We start from the raw sequence: 26,104 nt of genomic DNA, 5'->3' as shown, positions 1-26,104 counted from the left end.
CCATTCTATTGTTTTCCTCTATTTCAAGACCTTCTAACTAAAAGTGTATTAGCTGTCTGGATAGAAAGTTATTTCTTAAGGTGCAAAGTGGTTTGGATACACTGCTAAATCCCATATGTAGGAACTGCTTGACAAAGGACTCTCACAAAGTGTTTGCCTAAGCATTTACTTTCAACAAATTACAAACGTAAAGGCAGAATGAAATCCGCTCATCTCTATTATAGTGAGACACACAACTAAGAAGAGAAGCCGAAAAAAGAGGAAATGTATAGTTGCTGTAAATGTCATGAATAAGAACACGTTTTCCTAGAAAGAAAGGGCAATGCTTTGGTCTAACAGTCCTCTTGGGCTTCCCTGGTAGCTCAGACAGTAAAGAACATGCCTGCAATGTGGTAGACCTGGGTTTGATCCCTGGGTTGGGAAGATCCCTTGGAGAAGGGAATGGAAACCTACTCCAGTATTTTTGCCTGGAGAATCCCATGGACAGAGGAGCCTGGCAGGCTATAGTCCATGGGGTTGCAGAGAGTAGGATACAACTGAGTGTCTTTTGCTTGGCTTCAACAGTTCTCTTTCTTGGATTTCCCCTTAGGATTATTTGTAAACAAATCTCCCTTCCCCCAACTGCCTTGCAGACTAACAGATATCTGTGAATCTGGAATTTTCATTTCTCATTTACTCCTTACTTTTATTCCTTAGTAAAGGGAGATAATGTAGAAAGAAAAATGTTACTGACAATGCTATTTATATTTACTTTGATATCCAAAAATATTTTTAAAAAGGAGGGAATTAAAGTTGAGCTGTTGTAGCTAACAAAAAAGGGAATACAATAGCATCCTGAAACTACCTAAAACTCTGTTCTACATTTCATAATATATGACAAAGTCTTTATTACAAAATAAGACTTGGATTATGTTAAAACTTTGCTCCTTTTTGCCTTAAATTACAACTACTGTTTTCAATAGTTGTAATTTAAATCTTTAGTCAGGCTAATAAAATTGAAAAAAGAGAACATACAAATAAATTATATCATAAATGGAGGCCATCACTGTTGATAATAATGGGATATTATAAACAACTCTACACTTTCAAATTTGAAAACCTAGATGAAATGGACCAATTCATTGAAAGACACAAAACACTAAATTCATACAAGAAACAGATCCTCTAGAGTAGCTCTATATCTACTAAATTAATTAATTATTAATTTATAGTCTTGTAAAACATAAAGTACCAGACCTAGTTCTAGCCAACTAAAATGAATTAGCTACCAATACACATTAAGGTAACTCTATCAAAAGCTATTCAAACTTGTTGAAAGCTATGACAGACAGGATAATAGAAAAAAGGAAAAATTAACAGACTTTCATTCTGGCCAATATAATGATACTGACTTCTGCAAAGGAAACATTCATACCCCATCACAGCTGAGTTTGTGCTTACAAAGGAACCCAAAGTGGCATGATCTCTAGCTCTGGAGCATCTCTAATGAATCTAGACAGATTCACTACTGAATTCAATCAACCCTTTCAGGAATAAATTATAGCAATTCTCTACAATCTCTTCCAAAAAATAAAAGCAGAGAAAATACTTTCCAACTCTTTTGATGAGGGCAGCATTACACTAATAAAAAATAAAGACATACCAAGAAAGACAAACTACAGATCACTATCTCTGATGAACATACATGCAAAAACCCCTCAAAAAATGAATCTAATAACATGTAAAAAAAGATTTATATACAGTGACCGAGTGGGATTTAATTGCAGGTATGTTAAAGGATAGGGGTTTCCCAGGTGGTACCAGTGGTAAAGTACCTGCCTACCAATGCAGAAGACTTAAGAGTCATAGGTTCAATCCCTGGGTTGGGAAGATCCCATGGAGGAGGACATGGCAACCCACTACAGTATTCTTGCCTGGAGAATCCCATGGACAGAGGAGCCTGGTGGGCTATGGTCCAGAGGGTTGCAAAGAGTCAGACACGACTGAAGTGATCTAGCACAGCACACATGCAAGGGATATGCAAATTATTTCAATATATGAAAATTAACTGATATATTCCATTACACATAAATAGACACAGAAAAAGCATTAGTCAAAATCTCACATGTACTATAAACACTCTCAGCAACCTAGAAATAGAGAGTAACACCTGAAACTTGATAAAGAACACCTAATAAAAAAAAAGTCCTACAATTAAAATATTTTTCAACTCTTACTCAATATTCTAGGAAGACCTAGCTAACATAGTAAAACAAGAAAAGGAAATAAAAGGTATACAGGTAGGAAGGATGGAATTAAACTCTAAGCACATGACATGATTATCTGTAAAGAAAATTCTAAAAAAATCAACAAAAACCAATGGAATTAATAAGCAATTGTAGCAGGTTAGCTGGATATAAGGTTAATATATAAAAGTCAACTGCTTCTCTATATATCAGCAATGAGTAATGGGAATATGAAATGTAAAATAATACTATTTATTTTAGTACAGAAAAAATATCAGTTCTTCCCAACTTGGTTTATAGACAACACAATTCCAATAAAAATCCTATTCAGTCATTCTGTGGATATATGCAACTGATTATTTAAGGTTTATGTAGAAAGATCCCAATGCCAACACAATAATGAAGGAAAAGAAGAAAACTGAAGGACTGACACTACTCAACTTCAAGACTTACTATAATCAAGACTGGATATTGGTAAAAGAACAGATCAATGGAATAGAAGATACAGACTCTAGATATAGGCAAGTACAGTCAACTGATTTTTGACAAAGCAAAGATAGCACAATGAAGAATGGTCTTTACCAAAGAGTGCTGGAACGACTGGACATCCACATGCAAAAAAGTTAAACTGGACAAAGTCTTCACACTTTTTCACAAAAGTTAACTGAAAATGGATCTTAAACCCAAATGTAAAATGCAAAACTATAAAATAACTAGAAGATAACACAGAAAAATATCTAGGTGCCCTTGGGTTTGGATGCCTTTTTAGATAAAACACCAAAAGCAAGCTGGATTTCATTATAACTAAAAACAACTGGTCTGTGACAGACACTGTCCAGACAATACAAAAATGATCCACAGACTGGGAGAAAATCTTTGCCAGATTTATATCTGATACATATGTTATCCAAAATATTCGAAGAACTTAAAAACAATGAGAGAAAAAAACATGAACTAAACATCTGAGCAGACAAACAAGACTATGAAAAGATGCTCTATGTTATATGTCATCTGGGAAATGCAAATTAAAGAACAATGGGATACTACTACAAATGTCTTCAGGATGAAAGCATTGATAACATTAAATGCTGGTGATGATGAGGAGCAGTAGGAACTCTCATTTATTGTTGGTAAAGGACAAAACAGTACAGTCACTTTGGAAAACCATTTCACAGTTTCTTACAAAACTAAAAATACACTTATTATATAATCCAGCAATCACACTCCCTGGTATTTACATAAATGAGCTGAAAATTTATGTCCACATAATATTTGCACACAAATGTTTATAACAATCTTTTCTTTAAGTGTCAAAACTTGGAAGTGACCAAAATGTTCTCCAGTAGGTGAACAGATTAATAAATTATGGTATGTTAAAACAATGGAATATTAAAGTGAAAGTCGCTCAGTGATGTCGACTCTTTGCGATACTATGGCCTATAGTCCATGGAATTCTCCAGGCCAGAACACTGGAGTGGGTAGCCTTTCCCTTCTCCAAGGGATCTTTCCAACCCAGGAATAGAACCCAGGTCTCCCACATTGCAGGCTGATTCTTTACCAGCTGATCCACAAGGGAAGTCCAATATTAAAAGTCAGCACTAAAAAGAAATGAGCCATCAAGCCATGAAAAGACAGGGAGGAGCCCTAAATTCATCTTACTAACTGAAAGAAGCTAATACGAAAAGGCTACATATGGTTTGATTCCAACCATATGATACTCTGGAAAAGGCAAAACTACAGAAAGAGTAAAAACATCAGTGGTTACCTGGTTTTCAGGTAGAGCAAAGGAGAAATGCAGAGCACAGGTATTTTGAAGGTAATGAAAACTACACTGCATCATCCTGTAATGGCAGATACATGTCATTCCATAGAATGTGTAACACAAAGAATGAACCCCAAAGCCAACTACAGACTTTGAGTAATGATGTATAATAATATTAGTTTATACAATATAACATGTACCACATTAATATAAGATGTAAATAATAGGGGTACTGTGTTTGGAGAGAAAGGGGGTATATGGGAACTCTCTGTACTTTCCATTCAAGTTTTCTATAAACTTTGCTCCAAAAAATAAAATCTAATAATTAAAGAAAAGCAGGGAAATGGTAACAAAATTCAGGGAGGTAGCTACCAATTTGGAGGTGACATGAGATGAGAATGAGAAAGAACACACAGGATGATACTGGTTCATTGGTAACATTCTAGTTCTTAAGTTGGATAGTGAGTGAGTGAGTGAGTGAATGGGATCAAAGAGACTCATTTTATCATTAGGTCTCACAACTTATATACTAATAAATATGCTTTTCAACTACTGAAGTCAAATAAAGAAAATATTCTACACTGAATATATATGTATATGTCCTTTTTTCAATTACGTTGTAACCAGAGAGCAGACGGTTTACACAATAAGGCATATATAACCACTTGTTAAACTTCCCATGAATATGTACTATAGGTAGGAAACGCCGTATGGCAGAAAGAATCCTGGGTTTAGCTGTAAAACTCCTCTGTTGTAATTCTGATTCTCTTTAACAGTCATTCCTACATATGCCTAAGAGATCAGTTCCAGAAACTGTCACTGAAACCAAAATCTATGGATGCTCAGGTCCCTTACAGAAAATGACAAAGTATTTGCATATATCTATGCACACCCCTCTCATATACTTTAAATCAACTATATATTACCTGTGCTGTGCTATGCTATGTCGCTTCAGTAATTTCCGACTTGTTGTGACCCCATGGACTGTAGCCCACCAGGCTCTCCTGTCCATGGGTTCTCCAGGCAAGAAAACTGCAGTGGATTGCCATTTCCTTCTCCAGTATATTACTTACAATACCTAATACAATGTAAATGCTATGTAAATAGTTGTAAATACAATATAAATGCTATGGAAATAGTTGCCAGCATGTGGCAAATTCAAGTTTTGCTTTTTGGAACTTTGTGGAATTTTTTCCTAAATACTGCTGATCTGTGGTTGGCTGAATCTGCAAATGCAGAACCATAGAAGGCAGAAGTGGCAGATAAGGAAGGCTGATTATATTAGTTGGGTGAACTTGAGCAATCAAACTTAATCTATTTCTGGTTTTTCAAATGAAAATGATCTTAGGCACTTTATGAGGAATAAATAACAGTATATATAAGATATATATAAAGTAGAAACTGATACAATAAATGTACAAAATAAATGTCAACCCCCTTCTCCTGGTTATATTCTGACGATTTTGAGAGCAAGCACAGCAAAGAATTTGAGAGCACAGCCTAGAGCCAGAACAGAATGGCTGGATTCAAACCACAGCCCCGACTTCTGGTTGCAATATGACTATCGTATGTCTCTGTTTTGTAAAATGAAGGTGAAAGTGGCAATATTCCACAATTTGAGGATTAAATTAAAAAAACTCATGGTACATGTATAGTGTTAGTATAAATAATTTTTTTATCAGTATTATAATCATTCTTCGGCTGAGGTCACTGGAAAGAGCTTTACATTTAAATTTGTTTTTCTTAAAATTCTAGCTGTGAGCTAATTTCTACACAGACGTAAATAATTCATCATGTGTTTTCAAACATAAAAGCCTAAAATATAGAAAAGAAATTTATCTTGGCATATATGAGGGTCTAGGCAACAACAAAAAAAGGGAAATATGACAAAATCTAGTGAATAATTGACAGAGAAAAGTGATGTTTAATATTTTAAATATTAAACAAATATAAAAAATGTTAATATTTTGTGACTTTAATGTGATTAAGCTTACACCCTTATAAAATGAGCTTATAAATCTTCATGTCAATTACAATTTATTGACAAACACAAAAAAGGCAGAGTATATGGGTATACTAAATATATAAACAGCTTTAAGTAAATTATTAAATTTACGTTATACATCACAATAAACTCTGCAACAGCCTTTAAAAATAAGACAGCAAGATGGCTGAGTAGAAAGACGCTGAGCACATGAGCACAGCAAAATCAGAATTATTCACAGAACAACTATCAGTGAAACAGACTGGAACCTACCAGAAAAGATCTTTAACAACTGAAGATATAATGAAGATGGGCAGGAGGGGTGGAGTCATAGTACAGTCCAGACCATACCTTTGTTAGGTGAACCAGAAACAGAAGGCTAACTAACTGCAGAAGTTCTCTCCAAAGGAGTCTGAGTCCCACACCAGGTTCCCAAACGTGGGCATCCTCTGCTAGAAAAACCGAGCCACCAGAATGTTTATCTTTGAAGACCAGTGGGGTTTCCTTTCAAGGAGACCCAGAGAGTTGTAGGAAAAAGAAGACTTCAGCCTTAAAAGAGCACACATACTCTGAAAGACTTGGGACAGAAGCAGTAATTTGAAAGGAGCCAGAGTTAGATCTGCTTGCAGATTTTGGAGTTCTGTAGAGGCAGGGAGCAAAAGAAGTTCACCTTGGGGACAGAGACACTGGCAAAAGCCATCTTTGGAACTAATAGGACTAATAGGTAGAATATACTCTAAAATATACAGAATGAAGTAAAATCTGTCCAGTTAGCTTAAGTGAGAACCATATTGATGAAGCATGCTTGACTTTATCAATCACTGTGTACAACAGTGATTAAAAAATTTTTATAGATTATAATCCATTTATAATTATTATAAAATATCAGCTATATTCCCTGTTCTCTGTATCTGTAAAATGGTTTCTTCTTTGTCATATTAACTACTTTGTTTCACATTTTAGATTCCATATGCAAGTGATAACATACAGTATTTGTTTTTCTCTAACTTTCACTTAAGCATAATAACCTCTAGGTTCATCCATGTTGTTGCAAATGGCAAATTTTCTTAAGCCTTTCTACTACCCTACAGCTTTTGGGATTTCTACTCCAAAGCAAGGAAAACAGTTAGAAAATAGGGGACCTGAGCTTGTCTACACACCAAAACACATTATACTATATTGTACCATCTTATAAAACTCTCAAAGACATCCTAGTGAGGTAATGAATATGCTAGGGTTGAGCTGTCTCTGTTCTCCAGGACAGCTTAGTTCAGTAATAAGTCCATATGAATTTTCTCACCTTTAAAATGCCAAGTGATACTACTGACTTTGCAACTTATTGTGAAGGTTAAATGAAGTATTATATATAAACTCTAATTATGTGCAGAGCTAAGGACCAATGAGAAGCATGCTCTCATGTGACAAAATCACATAACACCTTACTATAAGGTTGGAAATGAATCTGTGACTGTAATAAATGTGTGATGTACATTATAATGACCTATAAAGTTCAAAATATCCACATTTGCCTGTATTTGTAATGAACTATATTAGAGTATTAGCAAACTAATGATAAATGTTCATTCAAACTGCAAATTAAAAATATATGAATAGCATCATTGTTCTTGGTTTAAAAAAAAAAAGCTGCATTAATTGGCTAATCTGATAATCTGATCAGAATTTTAACAAATCCAGTCATTTCAGATGACTAAACCCTCTGTGGTGATGTTTCATAAACAAAAACTTGAAATCGTCAAAATAAAAAGATTTAACAAAGTACTCTCAGCCAAATTAAAACACTACTAATAGAAATCATTTTGATATTTTTACACAATTGAGAGTGGCAAGCTGCTGGGGGCAACTTTCAAAGTCACTCTGGGGTCTAAGTATATATCCAGTCTCATTTAAATCACCTACAACTATAGTACAAATAAAATGAACATTCATAAGGCAAGATATAATCCTAAACTACCAAAGAAAGAACAACTGTTAATACATTTTCTAACAAATAATGCATAAATACTTACACCAAAAAATACCTAGGAGTCTTATAATAGTAAGGCTAAGATTTTTCTTTGTTAGAATATTATTTAAAGTTTTGTGTTAGGCAGTAATCCTTGAAACTTTCTGGATAGCTTAAAAAAGGTCTTATATGGCTAAAACAATAATCTTCATACACTAAACTATAAATGTATTTGGATTGGGATCCAATCAATAAAAATACAAATTCATTAAGAAGGGTCTACTTATTTTTAAGCAAAACAAAAATTTACTCATTTTTAAGGAAAACAAAATTCTGAGTATTTTCCTACAAAGCTAAACTTGAAAATTAAGGCAGTAATAAAAATTCTATAACTTCCTGCTGATGCAAAACAGGAAAACCAAAACACTTTGACAAACCAAAATCATAGTCCCTTACTTATTTCCTTTTGAAGATATTTAGGATTAGCAGAAATAACTTGAAGGTACTTTTTTACAATCATACAATTTTGAATTCTGTAAGTATTCTTTATGTTTAAAATTTAAAATTGCATAATTCTGCAGAATGTCACCATAAAAAGACTAGTAAATACAGAAATTGAAATCATTGACTAAGATTTACCAGAGTATATTTTTGATTAATTGGTTGATGCCTTTTCCCCTTTTTCCCATACCAGAGACGAGACATTTCGTTTCCAGGACAAATTAAGTTACATCATCTCCTAAGAACTGTTTTAAAAAGCATTCTTCCTCTGTCAAAGATCCATTTCCAGCACAAGAGCCCTACTACAGTGACAAAACAGTTTGCTGGAGACAACGATTTGATTGACAAGACAGAGAGCTAATCACTAAGTAGTATCCATTGCAAAGATAGTCCTGAGTGGAGACTGTTAAGCTGGGGAGGGAAGAGAGGATTTCCCTTGTTTAAGTTTGGTTGCACTGTACCCAAATGTGCAAAGAAAGGACTCAAAGGTTTAAAGATACAGAGCATGTATTTCCAAACACCAGTACATTAAAAAATACACTAAAAATACCTCAGTCATAAAAAAAGTAATCAGTACAGTTTCCAGAATCCCTTCCAAAGTACACAAATGACTTCAATTAACATTTTATTATGTTTCTACAGTCATAAAATTGTGCCTTATTTATGTCTAAGAATCCTATAACATTTCATCTTATATGTATTTTTAAGCATTAAAACATCCTTTGAGGACCCTTCAAACTTGCAGAGTGACTATAAAAATGAAGCCAATCTACTACAAATAAATCTTATACAAATATTCAGTGTGACCTGAAAATTCCTTTGAGTATTACATAGCCCATTTTTAAACTGCATTTCCTAACACTTAGTTTCTTGAAAAAGTAATTATTATCTATTATGCCTAGGTATATACTTCACTAACAAGGGGGTATCCTGAATGTAACTCAATTTTTAAGATTAAATATTATGACTATAAACAAAAAATATCTAGATTACCTGACTTTTAGTTAGAGGTAAATAATACACTGAATGTATCATAATGATACACTGAATATTTCTTCCATTTTAAATTAAACCTGCTCTTCCCCCTTTACCTTGCTGTGTGTACACACAAAGCTGTGCACACAAGGCCGCCCTTCACACACACACAACCACTTTTCTAGTATATGCACTGTACCATACCCACACCCCCACATCTCCTTTCTCCACATTTCAGGATGTGCATGCATAGGACACAGTACACCTCTGATGAACATCCACCCTGCCACTCACACCAGCCACCCCTGTATCTTCCCAACCAGCTCTACATCACACTTACCCTAAGATCTCTCTCCCACAACCCCTCATAGACACACTATAACCATCTCTACACCATCTGTACAATACAGAGTCCTCTTACATATACAGTGAACTGTGGTTACCAACCCCCATCCCTGCACTGCCTCACACATAAAACAAACATTTAATAATTTGGTGGTAGTGGGATGCTATTTTGAAAACCTATCATTACTTCCAGTCAGAATTTCTATAACTAAAAATATGTATACCAAAACGTGGTTTAAATGAGATTTAAAAATATATATATACACACACACACCATACATCAGTTCAGTTCAGTCCCTCAGTAGTGTCTGACTCTTTGAGACCCCATGGACCACAGCACGCCAAGCCTCCCTGTTCATCAGCAACTCCCAGAGTTTACTTGAACTCACGTCCATTGAGTCGGTGATGCCATCCAACCATCTCATCCTCTGTTGTCCCCTTCTCCTCCACCTTCAATCTTTCCCAGCATCAGGGTCTTTTCAAATGAGTCAGTTCTTCACATCAGGTGGCCAAAGTATTGGAGTTGCAGCTTCAGCATCAGTCCTTCCAATGAATATTCAGGACTGACTTGGATCTCCTTGCAATGCAAGGGACTCTCAAGAGTGCTCTCCAACACCACAGTTCAAAAGCATCAATTCTTCGGCACTCAGCTTTCTTTATAGTCCAACTCTCACATCCATACATGACTACTGGAAAAACCATAGTTTTGACTAGACGGACCTTCATTGGCAAAGGAACATCTCTGCTTTTTAATATGCTGTCTAGCTGGTTAAAATACATATATATATAAAACATATATATACACACACACCATGCATAGGATAGCCTATTTTGTCTTAGTATACATCCTCACACCTTCTTCCTAATACAGCTTTGATTTTGTTAAGGTATCTTTCAGCCATGTGTTTCTGAGAAAACTGGCTTCATGTCGAGACAGGATGGGCTATTAAAGATCTAAACCAGTGGCTCCAAAATTTTAGCTATGTCAGAATCACTTGCAACATTTGTTAAAACAGAACACTGGGCTCCAAAATCAGTTTCTGATAAGTAGACTGCAGTGGAGCCTGAGAATGGACTTTTTAATTTTTTGGTGTGCCACAGCTTATGGGATTTTAGCTCCCCTACCAAGGACTGACGGAGAAGGCAATGGCACCCCACTCCAGTACTTTGCCTGGAAAATCCCATGGATGGAGGAGCCTGGTGGGCTGCAGTCCATGGGGTCGCTAAGAGTCGGACATGACTGAGCGACTTCCCTTTCACTTTTCACTTTCATGCATTGGAGAAGGAAATGGCAACCCACTCCAGTGTTCTTGCCTGGAGAATCCCAGGGATGGGGGAGCCTGGTGGCTGCCGTCTATGGTGTCACACAGAGTCAGACACGACTGAAGTGACTTAGCAGCAGCAGCACCAAGGACTGAACCTGGGTCCTCAGCAGGGAGAGCACAGAATCCCAACCGCTAGACCACCAGTGAATTTCTTTAACTTTTTAAACAATTCCTAGATACTACTGCTGCTGCTGGTCTGGGGACTATACTTTGAAAAACAATTAAACCACAATGAACTATCATGTCACACCAGTTAGAATGGCTATTATCAAAAAAAAAACAAGACATAAGAAACATGGGAGAAAATATGGAGAAAACGGAGACCTCCTTGTGCACTAATGGTGGGATTGGATTATATCGATAAACTGGTGTAGCTACTATGAAAAACAGTATATGGAGGTTCTTAAAAAAATTAAAAATAGAACTATTATATGATCCAGCAATTCCACTCCTGGTTATTTATCTGAAGAATGAAAACTAATTTTTAAAAAAGATGTATGTACCACCATAATCACTGCAGCATTATTTATAATAACTAAGATAAGGGAAAAGATACGGGAAAGATTAAAGCCAAGAGGAGAAGTGGGTGGCAGAGGATGAGATGGCATTCATGACTCAATGGACATGAGTCTGAGCAAACTCCAGGAGACAGTGGAGGACAGAGCCGCCTGGCATGCTGCAGGTCATGGGGTCCTGAAGAGTTGACTTAGTGACTGAACAACAAGGATATGGAAACGACCTGAGTGTCCATCAATGAATGGATAAAGAAAATGTGGTACACATATGCAGTGGAATACTACTTAGCCAAAATAAAGATTGAAACCTCGTCATTTGAGACAGTATTGGCTGGACCTTGAGTTCATTAGCTAAGTGAAACATTCAAATAAAGATAAATACCATAGACTTCATGTATATGTGGAATTTAAAACAAAGAATGAAGTTCATAGATATAAGAGAACAGACTGGTGGTTGCCACTGGGGGGATGCTGGGGTGGGCAAAATGAATGAAGGGGGCCAAATTATAAAATATAAATAGGTCATAAGAACTGTATAGTCAACATGGAGACTATGGTTAATACTGCAACACATATTTGAAAGTTGCTAAGAGAGTAGATGACACCAGACTTATGGCAGAAAGTGAAGAGGAACTCAAGAGCCTCTTGATGAAAGTGAAAGTGGAGAGTGAAAAAGTTGGCTTAAAGCTCAACATTCAGAAAACGAAGATCATGGCATCCGGTCCCATCACTTCATGGCAGATAGATGGGGAAACAGTGGAAACAGTGGCTGACTTAATTTTTCTGGGCTCCAAAATCACTGCAGATGGTGATTGCAGCCATGAAATTAAAAGACGCTTACTCCTTGGAACCAAAGTTATGACCAACCTAGATAGCATATTCAAAAGCAGAGATGTTACTTTGTCAACAAAGATCCGTCTAGTCAAGGCTATGGTTTTTCCAGTAGTCATGTATGGATGTGAGAGTTGGACTATAAAGAAGGCTGAATGCTGAAGAACTGATGCTTTTGAAGTGTGGTGTTGGAGAAGACTTTTGAGAGTCCCTTGGACTGCAAGGAGATCCAACCAGTCCATTCTAAAGGAGATCAGTCCTGGGTGTTCTTTGGAAGGAATGATGTTGAAGCTGAAACTCCAATATTTTGGCCACGTGATGCGGAGAGCTGACTCATTTGAAAAGACCCTGATGCTGGGAAAGATTGAGGGCAGGAGGAGAGGGGGACGACAGAGGCTGAGATGGTTGGATGGCATCACCAACTCGATGGACATGGGTTTGGGTGGACTCCGGGAGTTGGTGATGGACAGGGAGGCCTGGCGTGCTGTGGTTCATGGGGTCGCAGATTCGGACACGACTGAGCAACTGAACTGAACTGAAATGAAGACAGTAGATTTAAAAAAATATTTTATCACAAAATTTTAAGTATGTATTGTGTTAACTAGACTTACTGTAGTGACCATTTCATAATATGTGCAAATGTGAAGTCATAATGTGATACACCTGACACTAATAAGTTATATGTCATTTACACCTCAATTAAAAAAGGAAAATCAACTGGTCTAAGCTATTTTAAGTGTGATTTTTTGTTTCTTGAAGCCAAATGCTTCCTAATTAATGAATGTAATACCTACCTAGCATACATAAAATGAGCTCAGTCAATCTCCTTTCTATCCCTTCTTTTTTCATAATACTCAGAAAACGTAATGCCAGGTCATTTAAATTTGGCTAGATACCCCAGAGCTTGAAGGAGATATCAATTTAGCATTACAAAAGTTAAAATGACAGACTATAAAAATGAAGCACTTTTAATTTTTAAAATCATAAAACAGTCATTCATTATTCATCCCTTCTCACAATATAAATTAAGTAACATTTTGGATTTTAATGGAAATTTTATAGCCTACAGCTTTTGGCTACCAACTGAGGACGAATATTAATAAAGAAAGCAAAGCATTGTTCAAAACTTTTCAGAGATAGTTAACATCCATAGCTAATATTAGTAATAGTTAAAACAGACCATAATTACTCTCACATGCTAAAACATTTAATAGCCTAGAACCAGAGACCTACTCTACAGCATAGTACTAAACATATACTTCAAAATTTGCTAAGAAGGTTAATTTTATGTTGTGTTATTACAAAATAATGAGAGATGAGAAACTTCTGGAGATGGCCAGTGTTTACGGTAAAGGTTGTGGTGATGCCTACATGGGTGTATTTGTTGTTGTTCAGTTGCTCAGTCGTGTTCGACTCTTCGCAACCCCATAAACTGCAGCATGCCAGGCTTCCCTGTCCTTCACCATCTTCTGGAGTTTGCTCAAACTCATGTTCACTGAATGGGGGATGCCATCCAACCATCTAGTGCTCTGTCACTTCCTTCTCTTGCCCTCCATCTTACCCAGCATCAGGGTCTTTTCCAATGAGTCTGTTCTTTGCATCAGGTGGCCAAAGTATTGGAGTTTCAGCTTCAGCATCAGTCCTTCCAATGAATATTCAGGACTGACTTCCTGTAGGATTGACTGGTTTGATCTCCTTGTAGTCCAAGGGACTCTCAAGAGTCTTCCTCAGCACCACAGTTCAAAAGCATCAATTCTTCTATGCTCAGCCTTCTTTACGGTCTAACTCTCACATCCATACATGACTATTGGAAAAACTATAGAGCTATGACCAGACAGACCTTTGTTGGCAAAGTGATGTCTCTGCTTTTTAATATGCTGTCTAGGTTTGTCATAACTTTTTTTCCAAGGGGTAAGTGTCTTTTAATTTTGTGGCTGAAATCACTGTCCACAGTGATTTTGGAGTCCAAGAAAATAAAATCTGTTACTGTTTTTGCTTTTCCCCCATATATTTGCAGTAAGTGATAGGACTGGATAATGATCTTAGTTTTTTGAATTTTGAGTTTTAAGTCAGCTTTCACTCTCCTCTTTCAGGTTCATCAAGAGGCTCTTTAGTTCCTCCTCGCTTTCTGCCATAAGGGTGATGTCATCTGCCTATCTGAGGTTATTGATATTTCTCCTAGCAATCTTGATTCCAGCTTGTGCTTCATCCAGTCTGGCATTTTGCATGCTGCACTCTGCATATAAGTTACACAAGCAGGGTGGCTATATATATATATATCTCGGAGAAGGCAATGGCACCCCACTCCAGTGCTCTTGCCTGGAAAATCCCATAGACGGAGGAGCCTGGTAGGCTGCAGTCCATGGGGTCGCTAAGAGTTGGACACGACTGAGCGACTTCACTTTCACTTTTCATTTTCATGCATTGGAGAAGGAAATGGCAACCCACTCCAGTGTTCTTGCCTGGAGAATCCCAGGGACAGGGGAGCCTGGTAGGCTGCCGTCTATGAGGTCACACAGAGTCGGACACGACTGAAGTGACTTAGCATAGCATAGCATAGATATATATAGCCTTGACATACTCCTTTTCCAATTTTGAACTAATTCGTTGTTCCATGTCTGGTTCTAAATGCTGCTTAGGGCTTTCCTCATAGCTCAGTTCGTAAAGAATCTGCCTGCATTGCAGGAGACTCTGGTTCAATTCCTGGGCCAGGAAAATCCACTGGAGAAGGGATAGGCTACCACTCCAATATTCTTGGGCTTCCCTTGTGGCGCAGCTGGTAAAGAATTCGCCTGCAATGTGGGAGATCCGGGTTCAATCCCTGGGTTGGGAAGATCCCCTGGGGAAGGGAAAGGCTACCCCCTCCAATATTCTGGCCTAGAGAATTCCATGGACTGTGTAGTCCATGGGGTCCCAAAGAGTCAGACATAACTGAGCCACTTTCACTCTGACTTTTCTTGATCTGCGTACAGGTTTTTCAGGAGGCAGGTAAGGTGGCCTGGTATTCCCATCTCTTTAAGAATTTTCCAGTTTGCTGTGATCCACAAGTCAAAGGCTTTGGTGTTGTCAATGAAGCAGAAGTAGATGCTTTTCTCATGATCCAACAGATGTTGGCAATTTGCTCTGGTTCGTTTGCCTTTTCTAAATCCAGCTTGTACAACTGGAAGTTCTGTTTATGTACTGTTGAAGTCTAGCTTGAAAGACTTTGTACATAATCTTGCTGGCATGTTAAAAGAGTACAATTGTACAGTAATTTGAATATTCTTTGGTGATGCCTTTCTTTGGGATTGGAATGAACGGACCTTTTCCAGGCTTGTGGCCACTGCTGAGTTTTTCAAATCTGCTGGCATAATGAGTACAGCATTTTAACAGCTTCATCTTTTAAGACTTGAAATAGTTCAGCTGGAATTCTATCACCTCCACTAGCTTTGTTCACAGTAATGCTTCATAACACCCACTTGACTTCATACTCTAGAAGTCTGGATCTAGGTGAGTGACCACACCATCATGGTTATCAAGGTTATAAAGATCTTTTTGTATAGTTCTGTGTTTTCTTGCCATCTCTTCATCATCTTCTCTGCTTCTGTTAGATTCTTGCTGTTTCTGTCCTTTACTATGGCCATCTTTGCATGAAATGTTCCCTTGGTATTTCCAATTTTCTTGAAGAGATTCTCTAGTCTTTCCCATTCTATTGTTTTCCTCTATTTCTTTGCATTGTTCACTTAAGGCTGTCTTCTCTCTCCCTGCTATTCTCTGGAACCCTGTATTCAGATATCTTTCCCTTTATCCTTTTCCTTTCACTTCTCTTCTTTTCTCAGCTATTTATAATGCCTCCTCAGAAAACCACTATTCCTTCTTGCATTTCTTTTCCTTGGGGATGGTTTCGGCCACCTTCTCCTGTACAATGTTATGAACCTCCATTTATAGTTCTTCAGGCACTCTGTCTAGCAGATCTAATCCTTTGAATCTACTTGTCACCCCCACTGTATAATTGTTACGTGATCTGCTTTAGGTCATACCTGAAAGGTCTAGTGGTTTTCCCTACTTTCTTCAATTTAAGCCTGAATTTTGCATGGATGTATATTTGTCTCCAAACTCAAGTTGTGTATATTAAATATGAACAATTTTTTGTGTATCAATCATACCTCAATAAAGAAGTCTAAAAATAATCAATATGGAAATATTACACAAGACAATTTGTGTAACTCATGTTTTTAATGTTTTTGATTTACAAAAGTTTCAGATTTACTGAATTTCTTTTCGCGTTATGATTTGTAATCCTATGTGATTCAATTTGTTTACAAAAGTATATTCATTTTTAACTGCTTTTATGTGATAAATGTGACCTCTATTTAGTGACTCAGAGATAGAGACTACTTTTATTTTGAACAAAATCAATTCTCCTCACCCTCCTCCAGGGGATCTTCCCAACCCAGGGATTGAACCACATCTCTTGTGTCTCCTGCACCGGCAAGAAGGTCCTTTACCACTAGTGCCACCTTTATATTTTTACTTAAATGAAAGCTTGGATCGTTTGAGAAAATGTGAGTAATGTCAAGCACATAAAAATGGAGAAGTCATATCAGAAACCAAAAACTCAATGTAACATATTTTTGTCAATAATTAGGCAAGTGTGAGAAGTGAAAAACCAGAATAATTTTCTTCACTACTGTAGCATCACTTTTACTTCATGATCAGGAATTTTTAAAGGTTTTTTAATGTATATCAGATGAATTAAGATAATGCAAAATTCACATGAATCTTAAAAATGAAACAGGCTTTGGGATTTCTGTAGTGGCCCAGTGGCTAAAACTCTGTGCTCCCAATGCAGGGGGCCCAGGTTCCATCTCTGGTCACAGAACTATATGCCACATGCTGGGATGCTGACTCAAACAGCAAATTGTAAAAATACACTCATATTATGTGTATTTTAAACATTTTTATCACCTGTGAAGAAATGTGAAGAACTGTAGAAAAGGATTATAAATGAAGTAAGTTGATAAAGCTGAGTGGTACATGCAAATTCACTATACTGTTAATCTCTGTATTTATGTATTAATCAAATAAAAGCACAATCATCAGCAAGTAATAAGAGGTCAACAGGTATCTTTTCCCACCCTCACCTCAGGATCTTCCTTACACTGTTGAAATGCCATTAGTGTGTTTTCAATGAAAATTCATAAAAACAATCCCCTGAATTTTTCTCACAAAATTGCAAAAGCCCACATAATACAGTTTCCTCAGTATACATGCTTTACTGATTTCTGGAACTGAGTACTGAAGAAAAACAGAGAAGACTCTACCAATTGTAGAAATTGTTCTGCTTCAGCTGCAAGATAGGGCTACTGAATTACCAACAGCAGAAGAATTTATTCTTAAGATACTCAAGACAGTATGGTTAAAAAAGAAACAATGGTAAGGTAAGCTGATGTTTTATGCTAACTATATTTATACTAACGACTAAATTTGAATAAAGTGTACATATTAAATAACATTAATCCAACACACATCTTGAGTTACACATGTAATATTTCTTAGATTTTTTTTCTCCAAGTATTCAGAAATCTTAGTTCTGATGTATCATAAAGGGTTCTTACTGCTAACAATCTTAAAATGCAACTATCTTTTCTCTTTGCTAGCAAAGGTAGGTTTCTGTGGCCCTCACCTCTTTCTGGAATTCACTGTACAAATCTCTAATATTGCTTTCTTTTCTTCCTTCCTTTTTTCATCATATCTAATTCTCAAATTCCAGCCCTTTCAGTAGGACTGACCTTTAACCTGCACATTTGGGAACTTTAATTGTTTCCAATTTATAAAATTTTTCTTGTTACAAAGATGCACATTTTATTAATTTGGGGTGCTACAGTTAATGTCCTTTTAGGGTAGTGATGAAGACAGTGTCAGATCAAAGAAGAGTTATTAAAGTCAAACAGAAGTACCAGTGAAAATAATCTTGGTAGAGGATTTTTAAAAAGATAATAATAAATAATAATATTTAAATATTAATATCTGATAATTATAACATTATCATATTACACAGAAAAATTTTGTTGTTACTAATGTGCACGGGAAGGAAGAACAAAGATAAACATATTAAACTTACAAAGGTATATTTCTTTAAATTCACTAAAAGAAAGAACTTTCTAACAGAACTGTCCTAAACTGAAAAGCACTGCCCTTTGAGGTAGTAAGTTCCCTATCACTAAATATGCTAGAGTAGAATCAAGAATGATGTAAAATGAGAGAGGCTGAACTGTCCGTTAATTTCAACTCTAAGAGTCTATGGCTTTATGATAAAATATTTACTACAAGTGACATAAGAACTTATTTTAGACCAACTGTTAACAAGTACAAGTTATATGTATTATTTATTTTAATCTATGTCCAAATTTATTCACTAATGCTGTATTTACAAAGGGTTAATTATATGACTGCACTGTCATATAATCTGCACTGCTCAGCAGATAGAACAGTGTATGAAACCCATAAAACCCTGCCCTCATGGTACTTACATAGGTAGGGGGAAGGTAAAGGGGAATAGGAAGGGAGAACAGAAAAGAAGTTGAGAAGGTAAGTTTATCATAGGCAAACGTTCCCCAATGTACAAATTTCATGTCAGCATGAAATAAATTCATAAAAAATTCATCTTAAATTCTAAGTCACCTATTCTCTACACCTAGGTAGAAATTTTGAGTTTTTCTTATTTTATGTATGTTCTCTAGTCAAATTTCCTTTTTAAAATTGATCTTTATTTAGAGGATAATTGCTTTACAATGTCGTGTTGGTTTCTGTCATACAAAACTGGGGATCAGCCATAAGTATACATATATCCCCTCTCTCCTAAACTTCCCTCTTGCCCCTATAATTTGTCAGAGACGACTGGGTTGAGCTCCCTGTGTTATACAGCAACTTCCCACTAGCTATCTACTTTGCACATGACAGTGTATATATGTAATGTTACTCTCTCCATTTGTCCCACCCTATCCTTCCCCTGCTGTGTCCACAAGTAGGTTCTCTATGCCTGCATCTACTCCTGCCCTGCAAGTAGGCAAGTGGGTTCATCAGTACCATTGTTCTAGAATCTATATGTATGCATTAATATATAACATTTTGTTTTTCTCTAACTTACTTCCCTCTGTATAACAGGCATGAGGTTCATCTACCTCAAATTCCCTTTTAAAACATCCTTTAAACATTTAAAATACTTTTTATGTTCTCTTACATTTGCTCAAACCCATATAATGTACAGCACCAAGAGTGAACTCTAAGATAAAGAACAGACTTTTGATGGGGAAAAAAAAACAAACAGCTTTTTATGTACTTAGTAGCTATCAGGCACTAGACCAATACTATACAAGAGAAATACAATGCAAGACATATGCAATTATAAATTTTCTAGTGGCCACATTAAAAAAAAAAGTTAAATCAATTTTAATATATTTACTTAATCCAATATATCCAAAACATTATCATTTCAACATAATGAATGTAAGAATTAATGATATCTTACATTTTTTTCTTTCAGTTCTGAATCTTTAAAAACCAGCATATTTTTTATATTTACAGATTACCTCTATTTGGACTAGCCATATTTCCTTGCTCAACAGCTGTGTACAAGCAGTGAGGGGCTATTGTATTTATAGGAATTAGCATATTTAACTACATCTCAATGCAGATACCAGATTTTCACAGGAAATACCTGATCTTATGAGATCATATTGAGATTTTATGAAATTTATAGCTTAAAATAATTCATATATCTAAGTTGTTCAAAACATATCTAAAAGTCATCCAATACTGAATCAAGTATTGATTTTTGTTTAATCAAAATTAAACAATTAAAAATTCAGTTCCTTAGTGGCATTAGCCACATTTCAAGTATTCAATAGCCACATGTCACTAGTGGCTACTCTATTAGACAGTGCAGCAAAATGTTTCTAGAAAACACAGCAGAAAGTTTCTAAAATTTAATTTTTTATCAATTTTTTTATCATCTTTTTATTTGAATCAATTCTAGTTGAAAACAGGTGAGAAAACTCTTTTTCTTTAGAAATTATAATCTGCAGAGTTGTCCATAAGAATTAAGATGGTCCCTTTTAAATAAAAAGTTAATACTCAAAAAATTAGTACTAAAGTCTATTATTTCCAAAATTAAGTGTTTCAATCTCAAGAGAGAGAAAACTGTCAATTCTCTGACTTGACTGAAAATACTGCCATCTACCTTGCCACCCAAATTAGTATTTCACCATCATCTGTCACTATATCCTGTTTTATTAGCGAGGTAATACCTTTTAAAACACTTTATTTTATCCCTTTTCATTCTACCTTTGTTTGTTACTGCTTTAGTATAGGTTTACATCCTTGATCACCTGGGCTATTTTAAGTTTTCTAAATCTAAACTGTAAATACACAGGAATTGTTTTGCATATGCCAACACCCAAGTAAATCATCACCCAGAATAAAATACAGACCACCTCCAGTACTCTATAAAGTTCCCTCCTGAGCCTAGACAACCCCTAAACTCCCAGAAACAGGTAGTCTGGTAGACTTTTGACTAGTTTTGCCCTTTTGAATTTTATGTAAATGGAATTATATAATATATAGTCCTTTCATGTCTGGCTTGGCTTCTTTTATTCTGGGAGACTCATCCATATTGTTGTATCAACAGAACCTTTTTGTTGCTTCATTATTTGGAATTTTATAAATATTCCAAATTTTTTTTTATCCAATAACCTGCAGACAGGCATTCAGGTTGTTTCCAGTTCATGGCTATTGTGAAAGCTGGTAGGGAGATTCCTCCATTATATCATAGTCACAACAGAAACTGATGCTGAATATACTACACGGAACGGACTGAGGCACATACAAAATCAGGTGTGCATTTTAAACAAAAGACATGCCATGTATACCTTTAATCATTATACATGGTAAGTACATATACACCACATTCATCACACAAGCAATCACAAACAACACCAGATGGATAACAAAATTTGATTCAGTTTATTATCACATTTTAGCATCTGCTCTGTATTTTCTAATGCATGAAGAGGTGAATCCAGGGAACCATAGCAAAAGAAAGACCAGATACGTCACTCTATCAATCCCACATGACAAAGCATGTAAAATCATAATACACAATTTTAAAAGATAGATCTAAGAGGGGTTAAAAAAAGTTGTTTAGTGTCAATTTGACCATTTATACAAGCTCAGTATATTTGAGAAGAGCATAAAACTTTCATTACTTTGTAAAATTAGCATCAGCTTATTTTCTTTGCATATTGCTAAACTCATGTCAAGATAATGCTTGGATATGAGCTTAGAAGGAGTGCTAATTTGCATGAATGTGTTAAATAACTGCTATGCCTCCTTCATGCAGGAGATAATATTAAAGTGAATTAGATCTGCAATAAATGTTTTATGAAAATTAGTATAACAGTGATTATTCCTAAAGTTCATTCAATAAAAGGCATTTTACTGATGATAGGCTGCTTCTCTAGCATTTTAAAGCAAAAGGGAAATGACAAAAAGGAATAAACCAAAGTTACTAATCAGATTTATTCAATAAACACATACATACAGGGACAGTGAACCTTTAAAATATTACTCACTTAAAGATCACTTGAACTTTGCCAACTCTAAAACTATATATTCATACAAAGAAAAAAGATAAATGAAAGCTTCACATTTTCCCCCTTACCTCCCATTCTCTAGCTGCTGCTTCATTAGTAGAATCCTCATATGTTTCAGATTCTTCAATCTTTTTTACTACTATAAATCCAGGTTCTTTGGTATATTCACCAGTATCTTCTGCATATGTTTCTGGACTCCACTGAATGAAGAAGGCATACAAGTGGTCTGTCCTGTTAGAATGAGTGATTATGAATTAATACATCTGCTATTCTGAGTTGTTAGCAAGAATTTAAAAATTATTTTTGTTAAACAGCTTCACAAAACTTGAAGACTTAAAATATACAAAATATTACATACACTATTCTTTATTTAAAAATAAAACAAAGCCGACTACCAGGAAGACATTAACTTAAACTTTTGGGGCTGTGTTCTGTCAAGCTCCTAACTACATTAGGATTTTCTTCAGCCTGGTTTTGACTAGCTCAGATGCTGTTCATGGCAACATTTCTTTTCATGAAGGAAACTTGACAATGGGAAGGAAAACCGAACTCACCATTTTAACCTCAATCACACAATGATCTAATTATCTGAAATACAACTAACAACTTACTCTAATTACCTATTTTGAAACCTGACCACTATACAGGTTTTTCCCAGGTTAACAGAAATTTAATATTTTTAACTTTTATGTTCCTTCTTTCAGTTTTGTTTACTAAAGCCTAAATCCCTGAAATAAAAATTATCTGAAGGGTCAGATGTGCATTTCAAACATCTATGCTTTGTTGGCTTTAATTGGTATGGATAACTGAAAAGTGATTATAAAACTCTCTACTTTACTCAGCCATTAAAAAGAATACATTTAAACCAGTTCTAATGAGGTGGATGAAACTGGAGCCTATTATACAGAGTGAAGGAAGCCAGAAAGAAAGACACCAATACAGTATACTAACACATATATATGGAATTTAGAAAGATGGTAACGATAACCCAGTATGCGAGACAGCAAAAGAGACACAGATGTATAGAACAGTCTTTTGGACTCTGTGGGAGAGGGCGAGGGTGGGATGATTTGGGAGAATGGCACTGAAACATGTATAATATCATATGTGAAATGAATCACCAGTCCAGGTTCGATGCATGATAGAGGATGCTCGGGGCTTGTGCACTGGGATGACCCAGAGGGATGGTATGGGGAGGGAATTGGGAGTAGGGGTTCAGGATGGGGAACACGTGTACATCCGTGGCAGATTCATGTTGATGTATGGCAAAACCAATGCAATACTGTAAAGTAATTAGCCTCCAATTAAAATAAATAAATTTATATTAAAAAAAACCTCTCTACTAACATATAGCAATCAATAATCACTGTCCTGGACATTGTTTGCAATAAAATAAATTTTTAATAGTGTCATTTGTTATCTGGCAACTAATGCTTTAAAAAGGTGTTAAGCATCATCTTTCAGATAATGTCTCTATGAAGCAATTTTTTTCATAAAATCCTAAAATAAAGTTCAAAATTCTAATAAAACTAATTTTTAATGAACATTAGCGAAGGTGCAAGGTCAATATTAAAATGGAAAATTCCATGCAAAAATTAAAACAAAGCCAACACTAAGGAGAAAAATAAATCCTTATGTTATAATAGGGTTATAATTATAGGATTATATATATATTATATATATAATTATAAATATAATATGTTATAATCCTAAGATATAATAGGGTTGAATATTTCATTGTCATCATCTTGGTATCACTGGCAGATCAGAGTATCTGGCTCTTTGCCTTTCATGTACTCATGAATTATGCAAATCACAGCATATTTTTAAATTATTCTAATCACATTTTGTTGAACGCACAGATTGTACTGTATATTTAGGTGAGGCGGGAGAGAAAAAAATTTTATTATTCTATTCTTGAAAGTAAGTCTTCAGAGGAACATATAAAGCCTTTCCAAGAGGTATACAGACATTTAAGATAGATCTAAGGGAATCAATCTCTTTCTCTTCTGTTTCCATATGGTAATCTTCACTCCTACTCATCTTCTTGAGAACAGCGTGGTTAAGATATCTTACAGATTGTTTCTTCTCTGCTTTCACTAAAGTACCATCCTCACTCATCCAGAATTTTACAATGGTACCTGTCTTTATAGTCAAAAAACTTCCAGTAAAAAAACTTCCAGGTTGCCCAAAGTTGGTATTGAGACAGGGAAAGATTTTAAAAACTGGGTAATAAGTCCTTTTGCATATCAGGTGGTTTCTAATTCACTAATTTCCACAAAACTGAATGAAGCTATTCAAATGATGGTTACTAAAAATAATTTTGATGAAAGATGATTAATTTTAGAATATAAACAGAAACACGTTTAAAGAACTAACTGACATTATAATAAAACTTCTCAGTTTCATAGACATTTTTATGAACAAAGCTTTTTAGTACTTATAGAAAAAGAAAAAAGGGAGGGGGCAGAACTGAGCCACTGAGTCTTATCATTTCAATGAACAATATTCATCAATGGATACATAAACTAATTGGGGGAAAGCCCTAACTATTTTATTAAGACATTTCCTGTATTTTACATTTTATGTGTAATAGCTATGTATGATAAATTATAATTCATGTTGCTTTGATCAACTGTTCATTAGTAATAATTTTAATGATAAAATGTTATTCCAGGTTTAATTAATATTTGGAATAATGTAGGTGTTGAAAGACAATTTTCTCTTGGATTTCTGCATGTTTTAGGGGCAGAGGCACTGTGTACCTGTGTTCAGCACTACCTTTTCATGTATGTTTGCACAGAAAACAAAGCATAGCATGGTTTTAGAAGGCAGAAATATTCAGTATCTTGTGGTGGAAGTTTAGTTGCTACGTTGTGTCTGACTCTTCTGTGAACCTATGGACTGTAGCCCACCAGGCTCCTCTGTCCATGGGATTTCCCGGGCAAGAATACTGAAGTGAGCTGCGGTTTCCTTCTCAAGGGGATCTTTCTGACCCAGGGATTGAACACGTGTCTCCTGCCTGGCAGATGGATTGATTCTTTACCACTGAGCCACTAGGAAAGCCCATTAGTATCTTACTCTGGATCAAAGGGAAACCATGCTTACTGTACATTATAGCAATTTTAGGTTCCCTAAACTTATGGTTCCTCTTCTTTAACATAACCCATGGCATATGCAGCTGTCACTTGGCCTTCTTCACACCCAAGTGTGGGAAGTGAAGCTCAAAGAACTCATACAAGTGCTAGAGCTGTGACTGCTGCTGCTGTGACTCTTCTGCCAGCGCTCACTAAACGGAGGCAGGCCAACGTGTTAGCAAGTAGGGAGCCTTAGATCCTTTACTCTTCTGAGAATAGTCAGAAAATTTTTAGTATGTGCAATGTCAGTACACACAGTGCATGCATGTTCAGTCGCTTTAGTCATGTCTGACTCTTTGTGACCGTATGCACTGTAGCCTGCCAGGCTCCTCTGTCCATGGGGATTCTCCAGGCGAGAATCCTGGAGTGGGTTGCCATGCCCTTCTCCAGGGGATCTTCTGACCAAGGTATCGAATCGGCGTCTCATGTCTCCTGCATTGGCAGGTGGGTTCTTTAACACTAGCACCACCTGGGAAGCCCCAGATAAATGTGTAAATATATGCAATTTGTTGCAAAAAATGTAAAAAGGAATAAAAATATACTACTTTATAATAAGATTCTATGAGGAAGTATAATTGAAATATAAATTCAAAGAGAAAAGTAGTGATGCAAATTTTAACTGTTTTAGAAGAGCACATTCAAGTAGTGTTTAAATGTATAATCTAACCATAGAGGGCAAACTGTTCCATTATCTAAATCCCACTGGATATATTTAATAGATAAATGTAAGTTTTAACTTAGAATGTCATTATTTATGATACAGTGAACTTAAAATGTCAGTATTTACAATACAGTGATAACAGACATCCTTTACAAATATTGATCAATCATAATATGAGAAATTTCACTGTGCACTGAGTATAAAAAATAATTTGAAGACCAGATCCTTTTAGTAGCTAATTTAGTGCT

At 35.7% G+C, this 26,104-nt stretch overlaps 1 protein-coding gene across 14 annotated transcripts in view; it reads right to left on the bottom strand.

Moving 5' to 3' along the window:
- Nucleotides 1-26,104, bottom strand: part of OXR1 (oxidation resistance 1) — a 543,504-nt gene that overhangs the window by 17,366 nt on the left and 500,034 nt on the right. For 12 of the 14 annotated variants that reach the window (XM_044928605.2, XM_044928604.2, XM_044928606.2 and 9 more), the window contains one exon: nucleotides 22,127-22,289. In XM_044928605.2, coding sequence (XP_044784540.1) covers nucleotides 22,127-22,289 — 163 coding nt within the window. Of the gene's footprint in view, nucleotides 1-8,573; nucleotides 10,058-22,126; nucleotides 22,290-26,104 lie in introns of those variants that run through there. The other 2 variants (XM_006076806.4, XM_006076807.4) reach the window with 2 other exon arrangements.

Source organism: Bubalus bubalis, chromosome 15 (assembly GCF_019923935.1).
Source record: "Bubalus bubalis isolate 160015118507 breed Murrah chromosome 15, NDDB_SH_1, whole genome shotgun sequence".
NCBI classification, from domain to species: domain Eukaryota; kingdom Metazoa; phylum Chordata; class Mammalia; order Artiodactyla; family Bovidae; genus Bubalus; species Bubalus bubalis.
Note: the sequence above shows the minus strand (reverse complement) of the source record. Positions and strands in the feature narration are given on the sequence as shown.